General features: G+C 40.2%; 2 protein-coding genes across 18 annotated transcripts in view; one reads left to right on the forward strand and one right to left on the reverse strand.

The window, feature by feature from the left end:
- CKAP2 (cytoskeleton associated protein 2) overlaps positions 1–24,467 on the reverse strand; it is a 55,648-nt gene that overhangs the window by 22,869 nt on the left and 8,312 nt on the right. For 2 of the 5 annotated variants that reach the window (XM_072797208.1, XM_072797207.1), the window contains exon 2: positions 20,915–20,986. In XM_072797208.1, the coding sequence (XP_072653309.1) occupies positions 20,915–20,951 (37 nt within the window). In that variant the 5' untranslated portion in view covers positions 20,952–20,986. Of the gene's footprint in view, positions 1–4,259; positions 4,337–8,622; positions 8,972–20,914; positions 20,987–24,467 lie in introns of those variants that run through there. The other 3 variants (XM_072797211.1, XM_072797214.1, XM_072797210.1) reach the window with 3 other exon arrangements.
- VPS36 (vacuolar protein sorting 36 homolog) overlaps positions 1–24,467 on the forward strand; it is a 44,228-nt gene that overhangs the window by 6,849 nt on the left and 12,912 nt on the right. For 2 of the 13 annotated variants that reach the window (XM_072797220.1, XM_072797219.1), the window contains exons 1-6: positions 7,706–7,869; positions 14,434–14,502; positions 16,369–16,439; positions 19,487–19,601; positions 20,635–20,724; positions 21,469–21,555. In XM_072797220.1, the coding sequence (XP_072653321.1) occupies positions 7,774–7,869; positions 14,434–14,502; positions 16,369–16,439; positions 19,487–19,601; positions 20,635–20,724; positions 21,469–21,555 (528 nt within the window). In that variant the 5' untranslated portion in view covers positions 7,706–7,773. Of the gene's footprint in view, positions 1–7,704; positions 7,870–8,126; positions 8,240–8,463; positions 8,748–8,794; positions 8,905–14,433; positions 14,503–14,606; positions 14,693–16,368; positions 16,440–19,486; positions 19,602–20,634; positions 20,725–21,468; positions 21,556–24,467 lie in introns of those variants that run through there. The other 11 variants (XM_072797226.1, XM_072797229.1, XM_072797228.1 and 8 more) reach the window with 11 other exon arrangements.

A 24,467-nucleotide genomic window follows, 5' to 3' on the forward strand; every position in this document is an offset into this window, starting at 1 on the left:
AAAAAATAAATAAATAAATAAATAAATAGATAAATAAATAAAAAGAAAGAAAGAAAGAAAGAAAAGGAGAATTAGTGATGTTGAAACTCCTTTCTTTTTCAATGAGGATGGCAGTGTTCCCCAGAGGCAAAAACACATCATGCTTATTCAGCATCACTATTTATTAGGGAAATGCAAATCAAAACCACAATGAGCTGTTGCCTCTCACTGGTTAGACTGGCTATTATTTAAAAAAAAAAAAATGTTGGAGCAGATGTGGGAAAAGGGAACCTTCATGCACTGTTGGTGGGAATGTAAATTGATGCAGTCACTGTGGAAAACAATATGAATATTTCTCAAAACATTAAGAATAATACTACCATATGACTCAGCTATTCCACTTCTGGGTATTTATCCAAAGAATATGAAAACACTAAATCAAAAAGATATATCACCCTTATGTTGATTGCAGCATTGTTTACAATAGCCAAGATATGGGAGCAACCTAAGTGCCCATTGATAGACAAATGAATAAAGCAGCATTGTGTACACACACACACACCCCAGTGGAATGCTAGTAAGCTATATAAAGGATTGCAATTTAGCTATTTGCAAAAACATGAATGGATGAACTTGAGGGTGTTATGTTTAGTGAAGTGAGTCAGGAGGAGAAAGACAAAAAAAAAAAAAATGACTTCACTCATATGTGGAATCTAAAAAGAAAACAAAACAAATGAGAAAAGAAAAGAAAAACTTATAGACACAAAGAATAGATTGGTGGTTACCAGAGGGCAGAGGGTTGGGAGGGATCAAATGGACGAAGGGTGTCAAATGTATGGTGGTGGATGATAACTAGACTTTCAGAGGTGATCACTTTGTAATGAATACAGATTTTATATAATGTTATACACCTAAAGCATATATTACATACCAATTTTACTTCAATTTAAAAATAAAACAGGGATCCCTGGGTGGCGCAGCAGTTTGGCGCCTGCCTTTGGCCCAGGGTGCGATTCTGGAGACCCGGGGCCGAGTCCCACGTCGGGCTCCTGGTGCATGGAGCCTGCTTCTCCCTCTGTCTATGTTTCTGCCTCTCTCTCTCTCTCTCTCTCTCTCTCTGTATCTCTCATGAATAAATAAATAAAATCCTTAAAAAAAAAAAAGTCGTATTTAGAAGGGGAACATAATGCTGGCAGAAAAACAAAACTCACATATCAAGCTTTTCTTCTGTCTCTAGCTTTCTTCTCATATCTTTACTCTGGTTTTGGTCTCAAGGTTTATGAGCTATGCTGTATAAGATACTTAACTCAAAAGGTTTATAACCTGGTGTGTGTGTGTGTGTGTGTCCGTGTGTGGCTTTGGTCATGAAATTGCATTCTAGGATGTTCTCCCACAGTTCACATGAAACAGGGGATCCTGTACTATTTTCCCTACATGTAGTGGAATACCAGGTCATGGAACCCAACCATGTATACTTTTATTATCTCTGATCTTCTTAGGGAGCTGACTGTGGTGGATAGTTTTTTTTTTTTTTTTTTTTTAATGGAAACTGGGAGCTTCTCGATCCAGGTTAGGAAATACAATCCCTTAGTTTCCTTATCTGTTTTTTTTTTTAATTTTTATTTATTTATGATAGAGAGAGAGAGAGGCAGAGACACAGGCAGAGGGAGAAGCAGGCTCCATGCACCGGGAGCCCGATGTGGGATTCGATCCTGGGTCTCCAGGATCGCGCCCTGGGCCAAAGGCAGGCGCCAAACCGCTGCGCCACCCAGGGATCCCTGTGGTGGATAGTTTTAATCTTGATTGTTGCATTCTGAGTGAAAGAGGATCTTTTTCTTGGCCCTTCTGGCTTCTGAGTTTTCTTTCTCCTTGACTCTCATCTTTGGAGACTTCTCCTAAGTCAGGGATCTAGGAACTGACAGCCCTGTTCATTGGATTTCAACATCTTTTAGTTAGATGCTATGATGGTTAATCTTATATATCAACCTGAGTGGATCACAGAGTGCCCAGATATTTTGTCAGATATTATTCAGGATGTTTCTGTGATGGTGTTTTGGGTGAGTTGACATTATTTTTTTTAAGATTTTATTTATTTATACATGAGAGACACAGAGAGGCAGAGACATAGACAGAAGCAGGCTCCCTGTGGGGAGCCCAATGTCGGACTCGATCCCAAGACCCTGGGATCTTGACCTGAGCCAAAGGCAGATGCTCAACTGCTGAGCCACCCAGGCATCCCTGAAGTTGACATTTAAATTGGCAGACTCTGAGTACAGCAGATTGTCCCTTATAATGTGGGTGGGCCTCATCCAATCAGTTGAAGGCCTGGACAGAACAAAAAGCTGACTCTCCCCACTCCTAGCAAGAAAAATTCTGCAACAGATGGCTTTCAGACTCAAAGTGGAACATCTGCTCTTCTTAGTTCTCCAGATCAATGGCCTGATGGCCTTTGGACTTGAACTATAGCCTTAGCTCTCCTGGGTCTCCAGCCTGCCTGCCAGTCTTGCAGATTTTGGACTTGCCAGCATCCATCCATAATAGCACAAGCTAATTCTTTATTCTGTTTCTTTCTCTGGAGAACTCTAACTAATAAAGATGCCCTGTTCTCATTCTTTGATGATTTATCAGGCAGGTACTCTGGCCTACTCCATTCTCATATCTTGATATGTCTGAGACACATGGCCTTTCTCCTTGCCCAGCCTGGAAAGAGAAAACCCTTGTACAAGTGTCTATCCTAGCAGCTGTCATATGTCAGGCTTCAAATTGTGGGCACCTCAAGGACAAAAAGCATTCCTTCTTTTCATATCCATAATGCCCACCATATCAATCATCGCAAGGTCCAAGAATTTGGACCATTGCAAGGTCTGCACAATTCTCCATCAGACTAGGACACTTAGCTTACATGATATTAGTTAGTTTCAATAGGAGAAAAGACAAAAAAAAATCATAAATAATCTAATACTAAAAAATCAGGGAATGACAGTAAATGATCACATGTAATGATATATTACCATGATTAAAATGTCAAATAATGTTTAGTACTTTGAGATATTTTCAGGATATTAAATGAAAAATACAAAAATACCAAGAGAAGGGTCAGAAATAGACCAGAATACACAAGGATTTTAGAACATGATAAAGGTGGCAATTTATTTTTTTATTTTTTTATTTTTTTAAAGATTTTATTTATTTATTCATGATAGTCACAGAGAGAGAGAGAGAGGGGCAGAGACACAGGCAGAGAGAGAAGCAGGCTCCATGCATCGGAAGCCCGACGTGGGATTCGATCCCGGGTCTCCAGGATCGCGCCCTGGGCCAAAGGCAGGCGCCAAACCGCTGCGCCACCCAGGGATCCCAAAGGTGGCAATTTAATTCAGTGGAGAAAAGATGGTTTCTGTTCATTGGAAAGAGTCTTCTCTTTCTTATAGAACCTGTGCTACAGATCAGTGACTCCATGATTAGGGGAAATGCAGAGCCCTGAGAGTAGAGAGGGAAGGAGAGACTTCCCTCCACTCTTCTGCCACATGGGCAGGCATGCAGCTTTGGTACTTGAAAGACTGGGACAAGAGTGAGGTAAGTGGCCTCACACACATGGCCTGGTCTCATTCACCTTGGCCTAATTCTGGCTTGTTGATCTTGTCTTTATTTAAAATGATATTTTATTTATCATGGATTTTTTGGAATTAATTTTGGATTTTTAAAAACATACTGCTTTATTTTACCAAAATAAAAAGTTTTTGGACAGCAAAGTAAACCAACAACAGCACTAAAAGGCAACCTACTGAATGGGAGAACATATTTGCAAAGGATACAGCCATTAAGGGGTTAATATTCAACATATGTAAAGAACTTATAGAACTCAACCCCTCAAAACCAAACAATCCAATTAAAATGGGCAGAGGACCTAAATTGACATTTTTCCAAAGAAGACATGCAGATGGCCAACAGATACATGAGAAGATGCTCAACATCACTAAACATTAGGGAACTGCAAATTAAGACCACATGAGATATCACTTTATACCTTTCAGAATGGCTAAGTTAAAAAAGATGAGAAAAAATAAGTGTTTGTGAGGATGTGGAGAAAAAGGAACCCTTGTGCAATTTGGTGGAAAAGCAAACCAGCAGCTTCTCTTGCCAGCAGCATCATGGAGGAGTTGAACAGTGCCTGTTCAATAAATATCCAATAAATATTTTTTGAATACTTATTGAATGAGTGAGTAGAGTGAGAACCAAGAGCCCTGTCTTGAAGTGACTCAGAAGAGATGTTCTCAACTTACCTCCTTGCCTACGGGTCCTTGTGAGATTTTAATAGGCAGCCTTACATAGGCACTGTGAGATTTCACGTACACGGATACTGAAAGGCAAAAGTGACTATAAGACACTTAAGGAGACAGTGGCTTAAAGCAGAAGGAACAAGAGAAATTAGAATAGGGCACCTCTGTGGAGGGTGTACTCAGGGATGTCATAGAAGAAAACTTTATTAAAAATAAAATGAGGGCAGCCCCAGTGGCGCAGCAGTTTAGCGCCGCCTGCAGCCCAGGGTGTGATCCTGGAGACCCAGGATCGAGTCCCACATCAGGCTCCTTGCATGGAGCCCGCTTCTCCCTCTGCCTGTGTCTCTGCCTCTCTCTCTCTCTCTCTGTGTCTCTCATGAATAAATAAATAAAAATCTTTAAAAAATAAAAAATAAAATGAGAACTCTACGTAGATGTCATTGGAACAGTCACTCAGGTGTTTCTGGAACTAAAACATTATTCTAGGGATGCTTAGGTGGCTCAGTGCTTGAACATCTTCCTTTGGCTCAGGGCGTGATCCCGGGGTCCTGGGATCAAGTCCCACCTCAGGCTCCCCACAAGGAGGCTGCTTCTCCCTCTGCCTGTGTCTCTGTTTCTCTCTCTGTCTCTCATGAATAAATAAAATCTTTTAAAGAAAATAAAATAAATTATTCTAGAACTTAAAAGAATTCCCAATTTAAAAATTCAACAGAAGACTTGGAAAAGTGAATGGTCACTGTGAAAAACACAAATTCAGCCCCCCAATATATAGAAATGAATATGGTAGGAGAAAAAGTAGGGGTCATGGGAGACAGTTATGACGGGCTTAAAATAAATAATCAAAGGTCCCAAAGGGGCAAAAAAAAAAAAAAACCCAAACAACACATAGACCAGAAATAATAATCAAAATAATAATAGAAGAATATCTTTCTGAAGAAGACAGCAACTCGAGTCTTCAAATTGAAAAGCGTCATTATGTCACAGGCAGGAAAATGAGGAGGGATATACACCCAGAATCTCTGACCTGATAGAATTTCTGAACTTCAAGGATAATGAGAAAATCTTATAGGTTCCAGGCAGACAGAACAGATCACTTACAAAGGCAGAGGTAGTCTAGTGTTGGACTTGCTTAGACCCTTCCCTTCCCAATCCATGACCAGGCAAAACTACGTGCCTAATTAAATCCATAGCTTTCCTACTCTCCAATTTGGTTTTGCCTCTGAATGGGGCTGGATATTGCTCCTCTGACTTCACTTTAATTGCATGTGGGGGTGGGGGGGCGGTGGTGGCGCCTGGATGGCCCAGTGGTTGAGCGTCTGCCTTTGGCCCAGGGTGTAACCCCGGGGTCCAGGGATTGAGTCCTGCATGGGGCTCCCCATAGGGAGCCTGCTTCTCCCTCTGCCTCTGTCTCTGCCGCTTGTGTCTTCCATGAATAAATAAAATTTTTTAAAAAATTACACATCGGGAAACTTCAAGCAGGCCAGGCAATCAGTATCCTAGTGTGTTCATAACTCCTCACACCTCTCTCTTCTTCTAGTCTTGCTTCCTCCTCTGAGAAAACCAAAGCAGTTCCAGAGAATGTTTGCAGATTCCCATCACAAAAATTCATCTGCCTCACATACTCTGCTCTCCTCTGATAATAGCCACATCTCTGACCCTCTCTTGTGCATTCTCTCAGCTTCTCAAGGACATCACTCAAGCAGGTCTCCCCTCACTCTCACTGCTATCAGTACTCAAACATACTATTTTTTTTTCCACCTGGAAAACAAATCAACAAGCAACCCAAACTCCCTGTTGACCTCACTTCCCCTTCCTGTTACCAGCCTATTTCTTTGGTCTCCTTTGCAGCAAAGTTCTCAAAGGAGTTGTCTATGTTCCCTACCTACAATTCCTCTCTTTCTCTTTTAAAACTGCTCCATTCAGACTTGTCCCGCCCCCCAGTCCCCCCAACCCCGCCCCCCCAATTGCAGGCACTCTTGTCAAGGCTGCCAAATAACTCCACGTGGTAAAAGCAGTGAGCCATATTCAGTCCCATGGACTTGACCCGTGGGCAGAATTTTACACCGGCTTTTTCCTTCTCCCTGATATACCGGGTTTTCTTAGCTTCCAGGACACCATTCTCTCCTGGTTGTCCTATCTCACTAGTGCTCCTTCTCTGTCTTCTTTGCTGTGCCTTTTCTTCTCCTTACTTGTGTTAATCTGGTCTAAATTAATAATCTTATCCTCTTAATGGAGGCTGTCCAACCTCACAGAGTGTTAGGCATTATTCGGGACAAGATTTTCCTTTGACTGGGGCACCTGGATGGCTCTGTTGCTAGAGCATCTGACTTTTAATCACAGGGTTGTGAGTTAAAGCCCCATGTTGGGGCTACTTTAAAAAATTTTTTTCTTTTGATTAAAAAGTATTGAGAAATAGCCTCATCAGTAAATGAATCAAAAAATAAAATCTCTGTCAAGTAGCAAAAATAACAAAAATGATAATGTCTAATATAGACACAACTATTTGGCCTTGGAAAAAGATCAATCTGCAGGTGGCACTGCATCCTTGTTAAGTTCCCAATATGTAGCAAGCTGCCTAAAATGTGTGCAAACTCTTTAAAGCAGTAATTCTATTTTGGGAAGACACTCCAAGAAAATAATCCTTAAAGGCCCAAAAATATATCAGTTGTACAAGTACTACTATAGGTGTTCCATTTATAATGTAAACTGTGTAAATGAGAGAGGCAGTGACAGAAGCCCAGCAGGTGGTAGCAGCATCCATGGACCAGTTTGTGGCACAGAAAAATTATGGAAGATCTGTATAGTAAATTCATGAGGTCCGTGTTGATATTGAAAATGTTTAAACGACAATGATCTTAATGGGGAAGAAAGAGGGGCACAAGATAATACTTTTTTTAAAAGATTTTGTTTATTCATGAGAGACACAGAAAGGCAGAGACAGAGGCAGAGGCGGCGCGAGAAGTAGGGTCTCTGAGGGGAGTCCGATGTGGGACTTGATCCCAGTACCCCGGGATCACGCCCTGAGCGGAAGGCGGACGGTAAACTACTGAGCCACCCATGTGCTTTCATATTGATTGCAGCTGTATAAAAAACAACGATAAAACTTTAATTGAAAAGAAAAGTCACAGTGTCAATAGCTACAACCTTTAATGAACGTGGCGACACGCTGGGCATCGACAAGGAAACGGCACACCTGTGCAGGAATAATGCTCAGTAAGGAGGTCCAGGCTGTGGCCCGGCGGCCCCCAAAGTCCCCGCCGCCCTCAACCCGTAAGCTTCAGGCTGCGGATCCGAGCCCAAGTTGGACAAAGGACGGGTGGACGCTCCCGCCGAGCCCCAGGCCGCCCGCCCGCCAGGTGGCGCTCCCCGCAGGCCCCCGGGTCCTGGGCCGCCTCCCCGCCCGGCCTCCGCCCCGCCGCCCGCCGGCCGCCAGGGGGTGCCGCAGGCTGCGCGGCGCTCGGCTCGCCGCCCCGGAGCGCCCGCGCGGGCGAGCGGCGAGGCCGGCCGGGCGGCTGCCATGGACCGTTTCGTGTGGACCAGCGGCCTCCTGGAGATTAACGAGACCCTGGTGATCCAGCAGCGCGGGGTGCGCATCTACGACGGCGAGGAGAAGGTAGGGGGCGGGCTCCGCACGGCGCACGGCCTGGCCGCCCGTTGGGCCTCCATCCGGCGCACGGTCCCCACCCCGCGGGGCTCGGGAGCGGCGGCGACGGCGGACCTGCGGCCGGGTGCCTGCGCCTCGGGCCCGGGGTCGGGCGTGGGGACGGCGGGCCGCGCCCCCCTCCCCCCCAGTGACACCGCCGTGACCCGGGGTGCGGCGGGCGCGCCCTGCGGGGGTTTCCGAGAAGCGTGTCCGGGTCTCACCGGGACGCCTTTCTTGAGGCTCTTCCCCCGCCCCGCACCCTCGCCTTCTTTTTTTTTTTTTTTTTCTGGAATGACTTTGGAAGGGAGTCGAGCGTTCGTTTTGTGAGGGAAGCGATGTGGTAGGTCGTGCTCGTCCTCCAGGCACCGCAGGGAGGGGACGCGCTGGCCGGCGGAGGCGCTCGGGAGTGCGCGGGGCGGACTCGACCCACCGCGACCAGCGACCGCGCGGAGCCGCCTCCCTCAGCTGAGGCCGCGCCCCGCGGGCAGATGCGCGCCCCCGAGGCTCGGGCCGGGCCGGGGCGGGGCGGGAGGCCCCGAAGACCGGGGGCCGAGGTCCCAAGGACCCTCCTCAGCGTCCCGGCGAAGCCAGGGGGAGGGGGAAGCAGGGAGGTGCCCCGTGCAGGAGAAGCAGGTGCCCTGGCGGTTGGTGCGAGGTGGACCTGGCCCTGAACAGACCGGCGGGCATTGGCCGCAGCTGTTCTCCAAAGCAGTCAGGCCTTACCTCCTGGAAGAGTCTGGCCCTTCGCTCCTCGGGGCCAGTGGTCCGCAGGCCTCCAGGGAAGGAGTTGGGTTCTGTGCACGCCGAGGGGGGCTTGGGTCGGCCAGGAAGGAGCGCACGAGCCTGAGGCGAGTCAGCCGTTGAGACCGCTGGAGGGCTGTGGGAAAACTACTAACCCCTTCTGGGTGAAACGTTTAAGTTGGAATCAGAAGAATGCTAAAAACCCGCTTGTTCACCAGCATTTTTAGTTTCCAGAAGTTTTCACTTGCTATCTCTTCTTCATGGGTTTGTTAATGAAACTTGTCTCTGTACTTTTGCGTTTGTTCCTTGAGGCATAGCTTTTCCTGGTCGGTGCCTGCAGAAGCTTGAGACTTCCTTCCTCCTAGGTCACGGAGGACAGGGGTCACCCAGCTATCTAGGGGCACAGTTGATGTGACATAGGACCCAGGTGTTCTGCCTCCCTGAGGGTATTTTCCGTGTACCCTGTTGCCTCCATGACCAAGACAAGGTCTTTTTCTTAAAATAACTTGCTTAGATTTACTCCATTTCCTGCCTCAGCACTTTTATGAACTTGACCTCAAATTAGGTTTGCATCTTTTGGTCGGAGTGACTAGCTAAACGTTTTTCTGACAAGCTAAATGTTTGAACATTTCAAACACCTTCGAACTTTTGTAAATGGGAAGCATAATCAAATTCCCCTCTTTCAGCTGGTTTGATTATGCCTCCCTCTCAGAATTGAATGCTGAGAATCATAGATTGGCCTTCAAAGACTCCCTAAAGACAATCCCCTGCTGGAAGTCACACTTCTGCGGGATCCCACACTACTTTTAGCGGACAAGTAGATGTAGTTATCAGAGGATTAATCAAAAGGTATTGGGAAAAATTTAGTTAAGACACTTTGATCTACTGAAGAATTCTTTCTTTTTTTATTTATTCACAGACACACACACACACACACACACACACACACACACACAGAGAGAGACACAGGCAGAGGGAGAAGCAGGCACCATTACAGAGAGCCTGACGTGGGACTCCATCCAGGGTCTCCAGGATCACGCCCTGGGCTGCAGGCGGCGCTAAACCGCTGCGCCACCGCCACCGGGGCTGCCCTACTGAAGAATTCTTAACTGTGGTAAAAGCTGAGGGTAGTGAGGGAGGGATGCAGGTGTCCTGAAATTGAAGCAGAATTCAGACAAGCCTGCTGAGCTGCATCTAATGGTCACTGGCTGAGCTGTCCCCTGTGTGGCTGAGGGCTCGGCTGATTCCTCGGGGAAAGCTCCATATCCTGGCTTCTTCCATCTGCTGGAAGGCTTCCAGACTTTACCTGAAGATTCTGGGAATCTCTTATCAGCCTCCAGATGTGATCAAGTCCTCTTTCAGTATCTTTCACTGGCTCCCTTGGTCTAGGGCATTCCAGTCCAGTCTACTTAGCCTTCATGGCTTTGCATCCCAACACATTCCTCAGGCAAGTGTGCATATGGCTGTCTACTAGACAGGTGGACGCCCCTGGAGGGCAGAAAGTGTGCCTTACTTGTTCATGTATCTTTTGGCTCATTGTGGGTGTAAAATACATTAAAAAAAAAAAAAAAAGACTTGAATAATTTGAGCACCTACTATGTGCCAGGAGCTTTACATATAACCTCATTTAATCCTCTCTGGACATATGAGATACTTTATGGATGAGAAAATAACTCTTAGTGACTTGCTGGGGACCTGGGTGGCTCAGCCATTGAGCGCCTGCCTTTGGCTCAGGGCATGATCCCAGGGTCCCGGGATCGAGTCCCACATCGGGCTTCCCGCAGGGAGCCTGCTTCTCCCTCTGCCTGTGTCTGCATCTCTCTCTGTGTCTCTCATAAACAAATAAATAAAATCTTAAAAAAAAAAAAGAGAGAAAACTGTGACCTGAGGTCACACACGTAGTATTGGGTGGAACCACGGTACTGCTTTTCCCACTGCCCAAACACCCACGTGTCTCATGAGAATAAATGTGTGCTTGCTTGTTTCTACAGGCATAGTTTTCATGGGCCCCTTATGGCTGGATAGTATGTTGTTTTCTTAAGCAGCATAGACAGGTCATTTGTTTAAATCCACAGAAGCTTCTATAGCCTCAGCTAATTTAAAAATAAAATGAAAGCAGGTTAGTAATGTATAATAAAGTTGTTAGGTTGGCAGCATATTCCAGGAGACTTAGAAAACGTCTATTTTCTTTCATCTAGCTCTTTCACTTTTAGGAATTTACCCTTGAGAAATAATCAGAGATACATAAAAATATAATGAATGAGGATGCTCATCTCAGCATTTATATATATATATTCTACATTATTACATAGAGAGAAAATTGGGAGCAATCTGAATGTCCACCAAAGGGTTTAGTTAATTAAATATGACAGGCCTTAATCAACATGAGGGCTTGCTAATGAAGGGCCACCAATTGAAAAACAGCAAGTTATAAAACTATAAATATGATGACTTCATTTTATTTAAACATTATTTACACATGCACACATATGTATGCATATGTATATATGTGTGTGGGTATATACACATACACTCTGGCTGGTATGATTATGAGTGATTTCATTTTCTTTTTTAGACTTAAATTTTTTCCCAAATTTTCTGTGTATTATTATAAAATAATAATTTCTGTTATAAAACAGAAAAATGCTAAATAATAAAACAGGGTAAGAGCTTATCCAGCACATGTCTACATTAGATCAACCTTTAAGTAGTTAAAATTATTCTAGCTCTGAGTGGCAGGAGTAAACCAGCCTAAACTTGTCTATCAGGTTTAGCTCATAATCCCTTGGAATCCCTGAAGGGAAGTATTACACAATTTCTTGACTTAAAGCAGCAGCATTTTATGTTTGCACATTGTTAATTAACATAGCAATGGAATATACTCTGCCTTCAGCTTTAAGTTCACACCCCTATGCTGGAATTTCGGTAAAAGAAAGTGCATTTTCTTAATCAGAACTGTTATGCTGTAATGTAACATGTACTCTCAAGTTGATAAAATATTTGTTTTTTGTAAAGGGGAAATCTTACTCATTGACAAAAAAGAGGTTTTTAAAGTCTCAAAAGCTCAATTAATTTGGTTTTGCTATAAACATTTGAAGCCAGACTGAATCAAGTGCCAGGAGTATGTATGTTTTACTTCTGATTTTTTATTATTATTATTTTTATTTTTTTAAAGATTTTATTTATTTATTCATGAGAGACACACAGAGAGAGGCAGAGACACAGGCAGAGGGAAAAGCAGGCTCAATGCAGGGAACCTGATGTGGGACTCAATCCTGGGACTCCAGGATCATGCCCTGGGCCGAAGGCAGGTGCTAAACCGCTGAGCCACTCACGGATCCCCTTTACTTCCAATTTTGTAGAAAACATGGAATTCATCAAGTGTTTTCTCTGAGGTGTTGAAATAGTTTTGTGGAATGATCTCTTAACAGAGTTTTTTAGACTAGATAGTTCATTAGGTCTCTTATCACTAAAGCTTATAACCATATTGATGATTACTAACATATTGCTACTACAGTCATACCTTGCTCTTAAAAAAATTTTTTTAAAATTCATATTAAAACTGTACTGCTTATCGATTATACAAAGAGTTTTTCTGACAGAAACAGTATTTCTGTGTATGTTTGACTTAACAAAAAATTTATACACACTCCAGATTACAGGAAATTGTTATATATGTTTCTAACAATTTTTAAATTTTTTTACTAAACAAATAATAAAGTTGTTAAATATGGACAAGCCAAAAGAAGAAACTTGAAATAATAGTAATCCTGCTACCCATAAACAGTTACTCTTGGCACATTCTCTATGTGTTTGTGGCTGTGTGTATAATCATGCTATGTAAACTACTTTGAAACCTACTTTTGAATTTGTTAATATCATGAGTATCTTGTAATATATTAAATCTCAATTTGCATACTTAATTAAATTTATGATTATTTTTACTTAAGAATGAAATATAACAATGTTCTAATTGGTTATTCATGTGATAGACATTTGTAACCACATTCTTTTATTTATTTATTTATTTTTAACCACATTATTTTAAATTCCAAAGGATTATTTCTGATAAACTGGACCCTAGTGATAATGCTTTCCTTTGAAGTCATTCTCTTTTAATTAAAGGATTTTTAAATTTTGAGTGTAGTTGACACACAATGTTCTATTAGTTTGGGGCGATTTGACTGGTTTATGTACTATGCTGGGTTCACCACAACTGTAGCCACCACCTGTCCTAATGTGAATCTGGTATCATTGATCATATTCCTTTTGTTCCCATGACATTCCTTCTGTAACTGGAAGCCCTTAAATCTCACTCCCCTTCACCCATCTTGCACGCACCTTCTCTTCCCTCTCTGAATTTGTCTTGCAAGGTAGCCTTAAAATGGGACCAACTTTTAACTTTTGAAATAACTAATTACTCCTTAGAAAAGGATACAAGTAAGTCCTACCATAGGACAAATTCTACTTCCTAGTAATTAGAGTTAATAGAAGCTTCCAATATATTTCTTGATCTTAACGCAAATGAAGGGATTTGATATCTTATCTCTTGGGTTTCAGCTCTAAAATTTGCTTATTTTATATAATTTTCAATGCATAGTAATAAATGATGAGGATTAAGGGTTTGGTCCTAAAGACATAGATGGCATTTTTTGTGTGTGTGATTGTATTATAGTTTTTTAAAATATTTTTTATTTTTTAAAGATAGCTTTCTTTTCTTTAAAGATTTTATTCATTCATTCATTCATTCATTCATTCATGAGAGACACAGAGAGAAGGCAGAGACATAGGCAGAGGGAGAAGCAGGCTCCTCGCAGAGAGCCTAATGTGGGACTCGATCCCAGGGATCATGCCCTGAGCCGAAGGCAGACGCTCAACTACTGAGCCACCCAGGCGTCCCTAAAAATAATTTTTACACTTTATTACATTTTTATTTTGAGTAGGTGACATGATCCCATGACAAAAGTCCCCAAAGCCCAAAAAGTCTACAGTTAAAATCTCCGTTTCACCTTTGTCTCTTTGTCACTCAGTAACCCCTTAGAGGCTACCAGGGCATCATTCTGGAGAACTGTGCATATGTATCATGCATAGATATTTGTATAAAGTAGATTGTATTTCCTTTTTTAAAATGCAAATTTGTAATAATACTATGCATACAAAGTTCTGAATCTTGCTTTTTTCTTTTCACTTAATCTATGTGGAGAATTTACCATATTTCATCAATTCTAAATGCCCATTCTCACCCCTTCACTCCACATTTTAACAACTGAATCAGAATGCATATATCTCACAATGTATTTTGGGGTATATGGAGATTATCTATCCAATTACATTCTATGTGATATGCTGTAAAGTTGCTTGCTTTTGTCCGCTGACTCTTGTAGAATTCTATGATAGTCCATATAGTTCTTCCTCATTCTTTTTTAACGTCTGTATGGATTCCACAGTATGAGTGTATCATACTTGACTTAACCACTAGCCTGTTTTTACACATCTAGGTTGTTTGCGATTTTTTTTCATAATTTTATTAAGGCTGTACATATATGTGTGTGCGGGACTTGATCCCGGGGATCACGCCCTGAGCCGAAGGCAGACGCTCAACTACTGAACCATACACACACACAAGACATATATGGCTTATGAAGTGTGTAGCATTGTTTCTCCTTAATTTGTGGTAAGCCTAATTCTCAAATGTTTTTACGATTAACTTACTATTGTGTAATTCATGAGGAAGACAATCTGAACCACATTGATATACATCATTAATGTTTTGTGATGACCTTCTCTTTCTAGATAAAATTTGATGCTGGCACCCTCCTTCTCAGTACACACCGACTAATTTGGAGAGATCAGAAAAACCATGTAAGATAAAGGTTTTTTTTTTAATCTGTTCTAGGTTTTAAATCACTGAGGTCCCTTATCTCTTTCTTTCTTAACTAAAAAATGTAATAAATTTCCATTTTCAGAATGTTAAAAGAACGTGTCTCATGTGATCTCTCTGAATGGAGTACAGATAGAGGACTTCGGGGTTGTCCCACATTTGCTGAATAGAGTGAGAATCATGGTCACTCCTGTTTGTTTGTTTTTTTTTTTAAAGATTTTATTATTCATGAGAGACAGAGAAAGGCAGAGACACAGGCAGAGGGAGAAGCAGGCTCCATGCAGGGAGCCCGATGTGGGACTCCATCCTGGGTCTCCAGGATCAGGCCCTGGGCTGAAGGCAGTGCTAAACCGCTGAGCCACCCGGGCTGCTCTCACTCCTGTTTTTAAACCCTAGTGAGAATATACCCTATACCTGAATGTTTTATGTGTAATGGGAACAACAACAAACCATTTGTTGTCAGGGATCCTCAGAGTAACCTGATTCTGAAAATCTGAAGGATAGGTCTGCAGGGGAGTACATGCTTTTACCTAGGTATTGAGAAGAATAGCCTCTAAGTCACTCAGCAAGAGGAGAAAACTCCTTGTTTTTTCATTTCTAGGAAGAGAGAACAAGTTTATATATAAAGCTATTTTTATTCCAAAGAGCTTAACTTCAAAGTGTATGTGTATGTAAATTTCAGTGTTGCCAAGTAAAATAAACAATCTATTTTATTTTCATAATTGCTGCACCCTTCACCATGAAATTTTAATTTTATAGGCAAACTATATACTGTACTGAGGCTCTTTGGTTTTTTGTTGTTGTGTGTTTTTTTTTAAATATTTTATTTAATAGAGAGCACAAGCAGGGGGAAGGGCAGGGAGAAAAGGAGAAGCAGACTCCCTGATGAGCAGGGAGCCCACGGAACTTGATCCCAGGTCCCTGGGATCATGTGACCTGTGCTGAGGGCAAATGCTTAATCGACTGAGCCACCTAAGTGCCCCTGTACTGAGGCTTTTTGAAAGGCCACTAATTATTGCAAAATCTGACTCTCTTTGGCCCCCAAGAATCAGTCTGTGTTCCCTTAGTGGTGGTATTATCCTCGTTGGTAATACATACCTACACCTATTAATGGTGTCTAATTCTTTTAAAAGAAGTATACATTTAGGAAAGAAGTCTTTGTTGGAAGGATAGGTATCCTTAAAACATTTATAAATTAATCTTAGTATAATTTTTTTGATTATCGTATAAAGAGACTAATTTAGAAACCCTTAGACCTATTAAATGCCAGTCATTTATAATAACTTAAAAATAAATGTGCTAATAAAGGGAACCTATATCAGTATTTTCTGTTAAACATGGTGAATGAAATACAGAAAATTTAAAAAGAAATCACCTGTATAGCACACTCCTTAAAGTTGTTTTGATTTACCTGTTCTGTTCTTTTTTTGGTTTGGTAGTTACAGTGGCTTTTAAACCTCTTATGTTGGGACGCCTGGGTGGCTCAACGTTTGAGCATTTGCCTTCAGCTCAGGTCGTGATCCCGTTGCCCCGGGATCGAGTCCCACATCGGGCTCCCTGCCTGCTTCTCCTTCTGTCTCTGCCTCTCTCTGTGTCTCTCGTGAATAAATAAATAAAATCTTTAAAAAAATAAACCTCTTCTGTTTTTCTATGCAGCTAAATGCCACCGCAGTACTGTTTTCATTCCATTTTTCCTTCAGCTTATTTAAGGAATAAAGTCATTTTATGATTTTTAAAATTGTTTTATTATTAAGTACCTCAAAAGTATACGACACTCTTAAATACTATAAAACCAAGGTTTCTGACAAAGAGTCTTATGAATCCTGTTTTGTGTGGTTTCCTTCTAGGAGTGCTGCATGGCCATTCTTCTTTCCCAAATTGTGTTCATTGAAGAACAGGCAGCTGGAATTGGAAAAAGGTGAGGTGTCTACAGTGCAGTCTTGATTCACAAAAATGTTCCAGTCAAGCTGTCATTATTAACTCAGTAGATTTACTGCTGTGCCATGACTGCCTGTTTGTGAGTGAATCTAATGATTGTACAATTAGATTGTAATAATCTAAACTATTATTTATAATCATTAGTCAGGAGCTCCCCTAAGAGGACGTTTCCTACATTAAACTCAGGGATAAATGGAAGTCATTCTTACAGCACAAATCAAGCATTAAGGTTTGCTATAGTATCCTTGGGTCAAAATAAATAAATGTTGGGCAGCTGTCATTGCATGTATTTCCAGAGACCTTCGCTTTGATGTGTCTGTGTATCTAGTACTTAAAATCAGAAGTGATTCATCTGAGAAAAATGACTGACTTTACTCCTATTTCTAGTTGATCATTAATTTTCTACACGTTGACTTTTTCAGGTATCAGTGTTAAATAGAGTATCATGATAGTTATTGTCCAAATTGGGATGTTTATAGTAGTAACAGGAGGCACTGTTTTTTATTTTATTTTTAAGATTTATTTATTTGAGAGAGAGAATGGGTGCACTCACATGTGTAGGGGGACGGGCAGAGGCAGAGAGTCTATCAAGCTGACTTCCCACTGGGCTTGGAGCCCAGTGTAGAGCTAGGACTCAGCGTTTGATCCCATGACCCCTGAGATCGTGACCTGAGCTGAAACCAAGAGTCTGGTGTTTAACCAGCTGAGCCACCCAGGTGCCATGGGGGTGCTGTTTATAATTGGACCAAGGAAGCATAAAATGAGACAGTTTTAAGCAAACCAGGATATGTGATCACCCTCGTTTAAAGCCACATGTTAAAATATTTCTTTTAATCAAGTATGTTAAAAATTCTGGCTTTATATTTTAAGTACATTTAATTGAGGGCAACTTATGAACAAATATTGCTGATCAGATTTTTTTTTTCCATGTGGGCCCATTTTGAACTTTAATATAGTTATTTCAGTAGAGGTGAAACAAATGTTGAACTTCCCTGGAAATGCAATGCATGCCTTAATCAGAATGTTGTAGGTAGCATGAAAGATTGCTTATTTAACATAAAAGAAACTGATGTTTTAAAAAGATTAATAAAGGCTTAGGTGTTTAGAGGAGACTATTTCTCCAGTTTCTGTTTTTCCTCTTGTCACTTTTTTCCATCTTACTAAGTTCTTTTTTTTCTAAATGGAGGTTCAGTTAGAAATAATATTGTATGAGTTTCAGGTGTATAACATAATGATTTGATATTTGTGTATATTACCTTAAGTTCTACAAAGTAAAACTGGAAGGTGCTCCAGATCATTTGAATTTTCTTCTGCTGTGTCCCAAGGAAACCTAAATTGTATGACAAAAATTATATAAAATATTTACCTTCCCACTAGTGTCTTATTTTTAAACATCTCCAGTGAGGAAGAATTTAATAATGTATCAGGTTAATTTTTCTCAAATATTCTCTTTAGTTCTCAGCAATTACCATATTTCATTGATTCAGAGTTGCACATATAGTATCACCTTTTAACTTGTCCCAACCCAAGATGCTTCTTTGATTGGGGAGTTTTTAAACTTGAAATATGGTAATCCAATCACCTGCAAAAGAATATATTTAAAAACTGGCCTGGATCATTTATGCTGACTTTGGGATTTTTAAACTTCATTTTGTATTGTAATCTTTAGTTCTTCATTGAGTTTCCTTTGACAAAATCTGATAGTAGGGCCCAGGCTTCTCAGTTTTAAAAATCAGTTGGGTACTGCTTTGCTTGTTCACCTTAGCCTAATTGTCGTATTTTGTTGCCCTCCTTGACAGTTCATTTCAAACAGTCCTGTTACTGTGCTTGCATAGTTTATTTGCTCACCTCATTTAAAGAAGTTCACCACAAAGGAATAGGTGAAGAAGCCTTACAAGTCTGGCCCCAGTTTAATAACCAAAGCATTTATTACACTGAGGAGGCCCCACACATGGTATTTCAATTTGACAGTGACATTTGGGCAGTCATAGGGGCCTAAACAAAATAGAGCAATAAATGGATGAATCTATAATGTGATCATAAAGAAAAAGCTCTAAGCTGCGTATCCAAAGTATTTTGATTGAGGTTTTTGGTTTTGCTAATTTTGGAAGAAGATTATTTATTGAACAGGTGTTTGGGGGGAGGAAGAGGAAAGGGGCTTATGAAACTGAACAAATATAGTGGTATTTTTAATAGCACAGAAGATAATGGTAGTCATAGAGATTTTGGTAGTTTGTGTTTCCAGAGCAGCAGTATTTTGAGAATTCTTTTTGCTGTTGGATTATCTTCTAGATCATGCTATTGATTGAGCAGCATTTTCCAAAAATGATACTGTAGAATGTTAGTTTTAGATGGTGTTTTAATAAAATGTCAGTTGGCCAGTTTTGCACAGATAAGTTTTCATAGTTTGTTTTTATTTTTTTTTATTTTTATTTTTTTTAAAGATTTTATTTATTTATTCATGATAGTTACACAGAGAGAGACAGAGAGGCAGATACACAGGCAGAGGGAGAAGCAGGCTCCATGCAGGGAGCCCGACGTGGGATTCGATCCCAGGCCTCCAGGATCATGCCCCGAGCCAAAGGCAGGCGCCAAACCGCTGCGCCACCCAGGGATCCCCATAGTTTGTTTTTAAATGAGTAAAGTAGTATGCTTTGGCAGAAATTATAGGTCCCCTGGTAACCTCAGGGATGACTCTGTACATGGAAAGCCCTAATCATAAACCAAAATAATGAACTATCCCAAATTTTGAAAACTCATTTTGAACTTATTTTTTGAAACCACAGTTTTAAATAATCTATAGAGCTAGTAACTTGAACTTTTTGGATCATAGTTTAGAAGTTGTAAGTAGAGGTATTTTTGAAAGATTCATTAATACTGAATTAATACAGAGTTTAAAAGGATTCCTTTCAGGATGTCCTTTGTTTATACATGAGTTTTAAAAGTGAATTGAGATATATTAAAGGTTATGAAAATAGAATTAGTGATTCTTAAAAGGTAATTAAATTCACTACATTTATACTTCAGTGCCAAAATAGTGGTTCATCTTCACCCACCTCCATCCAACAAAGAACCTGGTCCGTTCCAGAGTAGTAAGAACTCCTACATCAAACTATCCTTCAAAGAACATGGCCAGATTGAGGTAGGAAGCATATCCTCGTTTTTGTTTTTGTTGTTCTTTGTTAATATGCTGTAAATTGATATTGTACAACATACCAGGTTTCACCATATTTTTCAATAAAATTTTTATGATATCTTAAGCCTTATCAGTAGAAAATATGAAGTTTAAGTTTTGGGAACAGGAAACAGGAGGGTGTGGTCCCAAGGAAAAAGCAGAAGCTAGAAATACAGTAAGTCATGCCATTAGGCTACTAGTAAATTTTTCAGTGGCTTAGTTAAAGAGGCAGAGTATAATGCAGTGAAATGTGACACTATCTCAGTATCTAATAGCTCACCAGCCTTAAGTCAGGAAGTCTTTCTTCCTTGACGCCACACAAATCTAATCACTTATGTACTTAGTCCATCGTATGATAGTTTACACGTTCTGATTAGTAAGTCGCTGTATAAGTATTCTTCAGATATTTACAAGTGTGTTTATTTCCCCATTGATACCCTAAATTATTTACGTGGGTTTTTTATATGGCACTTCACCCAGTGCTCTTCACACAGTAGGCGCTAAGCAAATATAAGTGACTAACTGAAGTCATTTTCACTGTAGTTAAACAATGTAGTTGATTTTTTTGTGAGTGTAGGGATGTTTTGGCCTTAATTTCTGGCTTCACGTTTTCACCAGACAAAATATTCTCTGCTTCCTTCATGAATAATGGTTGTATATTTTTCTTGGCACTGTATCTGTTTCGCTATAGATTGAAAACAATCCACGTATGTGGGATTGTTTAAAGTAAGTCTATTTATTCAATGTCATTCATCTCTTTGTTGAGAATAGCTCAGTTTATATAGAAGGTCAGTTTCTTTCTTTTTTTTTTTCCCCCTTTGTGCTTTCTGAAGCTGATCCAAGAAAAGAACTTCCTTTGGTTTCTTTTGATGTCCCTGAGAGTTCTAGGTTTGTTGCAAGATGACTGAACAGACCTTTTCAACTAAAGAAATGTTAAGGAATGATTTGTATGAGGATACTGTAACCTGACTGACTCATTTAAAGTGTGTGTGGACCACAGTTTTACAGGCGTTTATCTGAGGAAATGACACAGAGAAGATGGGAGAATATGCCAGTTTCCCAGTCATTGCAAACAAATAGAGGACCCCAGGTATTGTTGCAACTGTTTCTTAATAGTTATTTTCCGTTCTGTACTTGTATCTTCATTAAGGGAAAAGATTTCTGTGATTATAGAACTTGCCAGAAACGATGATGATATTCTGATTAAAGATTTATTTTCATAGAACCTAATTTAGTGCTCTGCAGATAGTAGACACTTAGCAAAAATAATGACTACTCACCAGAGTCATTCTTGGGGTGGTAGATGTTAGATTCCATTCACTGCATTCTGTCCTTTATAATCATTGTGGCATCTGAGAGAACAGACAGTGTCTCTGAGTGATGTTTTCAGGCCAGTCTAAATTAACCACCAACTATAGATAGGTACTCAAATGTGTGAAAGTAGTTTGTATAATAACTATCAAATACCAAGATTTTAACTACAATTTCTTACATGTTTGAAACCCTATTAAATATCTGATACAAAAAAAAAATGTTTTTAAATCTGATAGAAGTATAATAGCTTGCCAAAGAACAGATACGAATTTAATTTATAACTAAAATACAGAGTAAAATATGCCAGTTAATGTATGTTCAATTTTTCTTAAAATAATGATTTGAAGATCATTATGTATGACGAGAAACTGACATATTTTGAAAGGAAACTAGATGTAATCATATGCTGGTTTTCTTTGGTTCTTTGTCAGTCCCTTTCTGCCATTGAAAAAACATTGTGGTGGGCTGCAAAAGAGTGTGTCCTTCCTATTTTGTATGTTGTGTTTTCTACTTTTTTCAGCCAGGAAGAATAAGAGCTGTAGGAATTGTAGGCATCGAAAGGAAATTGGAAGAAAAAAGGAAAGAAACTGACAAAAACATTTCTGAGGTAACTCATACATAAGTTCCAGTCAGCTGTCCTTTTTAGCCATTTGTGTTTATTCTTTTGGAGGTAGCTGTGACTCATTCCACTCTGTGTATTGGAATATATTTAGTTTGCCTGAAGCCATGGTCTCTTATTCTGGGTCATCTTCAGGTTGGCATAATTTAGCCAAAACATGTTTTAAAAACCTTTTCCAAAATGAAATGAAAATGAAATGTTTTCTGTGATGTTAGAAAACATCATGGGAGGGATCCCTGGGTGGCGCAGCGGTTTGGCGCCTGCCTTTGGCCCAGGGCGCGATCCTGGAGACCCGGGATCGAATCCCACATCGGGCTCCCGGTGCATGGAGCCTGCTTCTCCCTCTGCCTATGTCTCTGCCTCTCTCTCTTTCTCTCTCTGTGACTATCATAAATAAATAAAAATTAAAAAAAAAAAGAAAGAAAGAAAACATCATGGGTTGTTTTGTGTAAATTTTAAAGTCTAGATGGAGTTGATTGGAGAATACTCCTAATGAATTCAGGGTCCTTTGTATAATTATCTTGGATGTTTGGTTAACTTAGTTGAGGGGAAAATGCTGTTCTGTGGCTGTTAACCTGGCCAGACATCATTGACCGCTCAGGAACCAGACATAGACACAGTAAGAGAGGCACAGATCAGCCCATTCCTTCCACTAGGAGAACAGCCTTGAACATGTACATCACAGTGTTTCTGCAACTTCATCATAGCTGAGGAAATGCAAGTGGAAGGAAAAGAAGTCTAGTTAAGAAAAGCAGTTATGGATGTTAGATTCTGCAGTCAGCTACTACATCGGAACATGTCATTGGTTTTCCTATGTTTATATAGAAGTGGTCCTGGACTTTTTTTGAAATGACTCTAAAGTAATTCTTCAGTTTTTAATAATACCTTGGAAGTCAAATTCCATTGACTAGTGCTGTTCAACAACTAGTGCTGTTGATATACATTCAAAGATGTATATCAATCAAATAAAATCTAAGCTGCAAATGGTTATGAGATATCTGTATTAATGAAGGTTCTCCAGAGAAACAACCAATGGGAGATAAAAAGATATTGGTATCAATCTCTTTCTCTATATTGATATCTAATATAAGAAATTGACTCGTGATTGTAGGGACTGTAAAGTCCCACAATCTGCTACCTACAAGCTAGTGACCCAGGAAAGCTGGTGATAGAATTCCTAATTTGGGTCTGAAGGCCTGAGAACCAGGAGCGCTGATGGTTTAGGTCCAGTCCAAGGGCTGGGTAAGACTGCTGTCTTGGCTGCAGCAGTCAAAGCGTGAGTTCTCCGTTCCTCCAACCTTTTATTCCATGAGGCCTCGGCTTATTGAATGTTGCCCACTCGCAGTGAGGAGGGCAGTTCTGTGTCTGTCTACCAATTCAAAGGCTAACCTCACATGGGAATACCCTCACGGACACATCAATAAAGTTTGATCAAAAACCTGGGTACCTCATGATCTAGTCTAGTCAGTACATAGAATTAACCATTATAGTACCAATTCTGGGCCCACTAGATTGAAAATATAGATTATCATTGAGAGACCAAGGTCATTTGACCTATTCAATACCCACAGCCTAGATTTTACTGATCTCAAATTTATGGTTAAGTTGTATATGTTCCTCAGCTCTATGTATTTCCTGCAAATTGGCAGCTGGATCCAGAGGCTTGATCAAATTGTGTTTGATCCCTTTGGTGAGACTAGCAGTGATGCTATGTTTTTTCCTAAGAAGGCACATCATGTCTTTGTTGATGAGGGCAGCAGTTATTCATGTTCATTGCATAGATCTCCTGGTTCATTGGTGGTTACAAATGGTGATAGTCTAGGATTTATTTTTTATTAGTTGGAATACTTTTTGAAGTGATGCTTCCTTTCATCTATTATTTGGCTACTCAGTGATAATAGTTCATACAGGGAAGGCAAGATGAGTACCATTTTCTTTATCAAGATGATAAATTGATTCCTTATCATCCTCCAATGGCAACTGATTAGAGGTTTTTTACATATTATTATGAATTTATAGATTTTAATATATTTGATGGATTTCAGTCAGTTGCAATTATTATCCTGTTTAAAGCTCACATTGTCCCATCTACAGTCAGTGGGAGCCTCTTCAGATTGGCTCCTGAGTGCTTTTAATGTGACCTGGCACCTGGCAGACTTTGATAGCTTCCTTACTATTTGGTGTGACAATAGTTCCAGGACCATCTTGTACATTTCCTGCCCCAGATCTGGAATCAGCCATTACCTAAGAAGTCGCTGTTTTTCCTAGATGCCCAAAGGCTCCCCACTAACCTTTTAAAATAAAGCCCAGTAATTTTACTAGAATATGTTGAAGAGTTAGTCACTCTGGATTGTTATTCTCAGGTACCCAGTATGCTCTCAGTATTTGGTTCTAGAAATTGTTTCTTTTAACTTAGGGAGTTTTTTCAATTGTATAATTTTTAATAATTGCTTTGATTTTTTTCTTCTTCTGAGATTCCTATTAGCTGTATATTGCAGCTCTGTTGCCTAGTCCCTTTGCAACTTTCAAACCCTTTTTATCTTTAATTTCTTTTTTATTAGGAAATTTTCCTCTTTAATCTGTTGTTTCTTTTAAGATAGTATCTGTTGTGTTTATTCATTCTTGTGTTCTAATACAGTCTTTATTTCTGAAATGATTTTTTTAAAAGTTCTTTCCTGAATCATGTCACTTCATTTCTAATTTATTTTGTCAGTTTATGGCTTGTGTCATTTTATTAACATCTTTTAGCTCATATTGAAATAAAAGGTTAAATTTTGATCTGATCCGTGAACATGTCTTTCCGATTTGCCTTTGTTGTCTAAAATGTTATTCTCCTTATTTTCTTTTTTTGCATGATAACTTTGTGTGGCATTTGACCTTGATACTTTGCTGTTGCTATT

Source organism: Canis lupus, chromosome 24, assembly GCF_048164855.1.
Source record: "Canis lupus baileyi chromosome 24, mCanLup2.hap1, whole genome shotgun sequence".
NCBI lineage: Eukaryota > Metazoa > Chordata > Mammalia > Carnivora > Canidae > Canis > Canis lupus.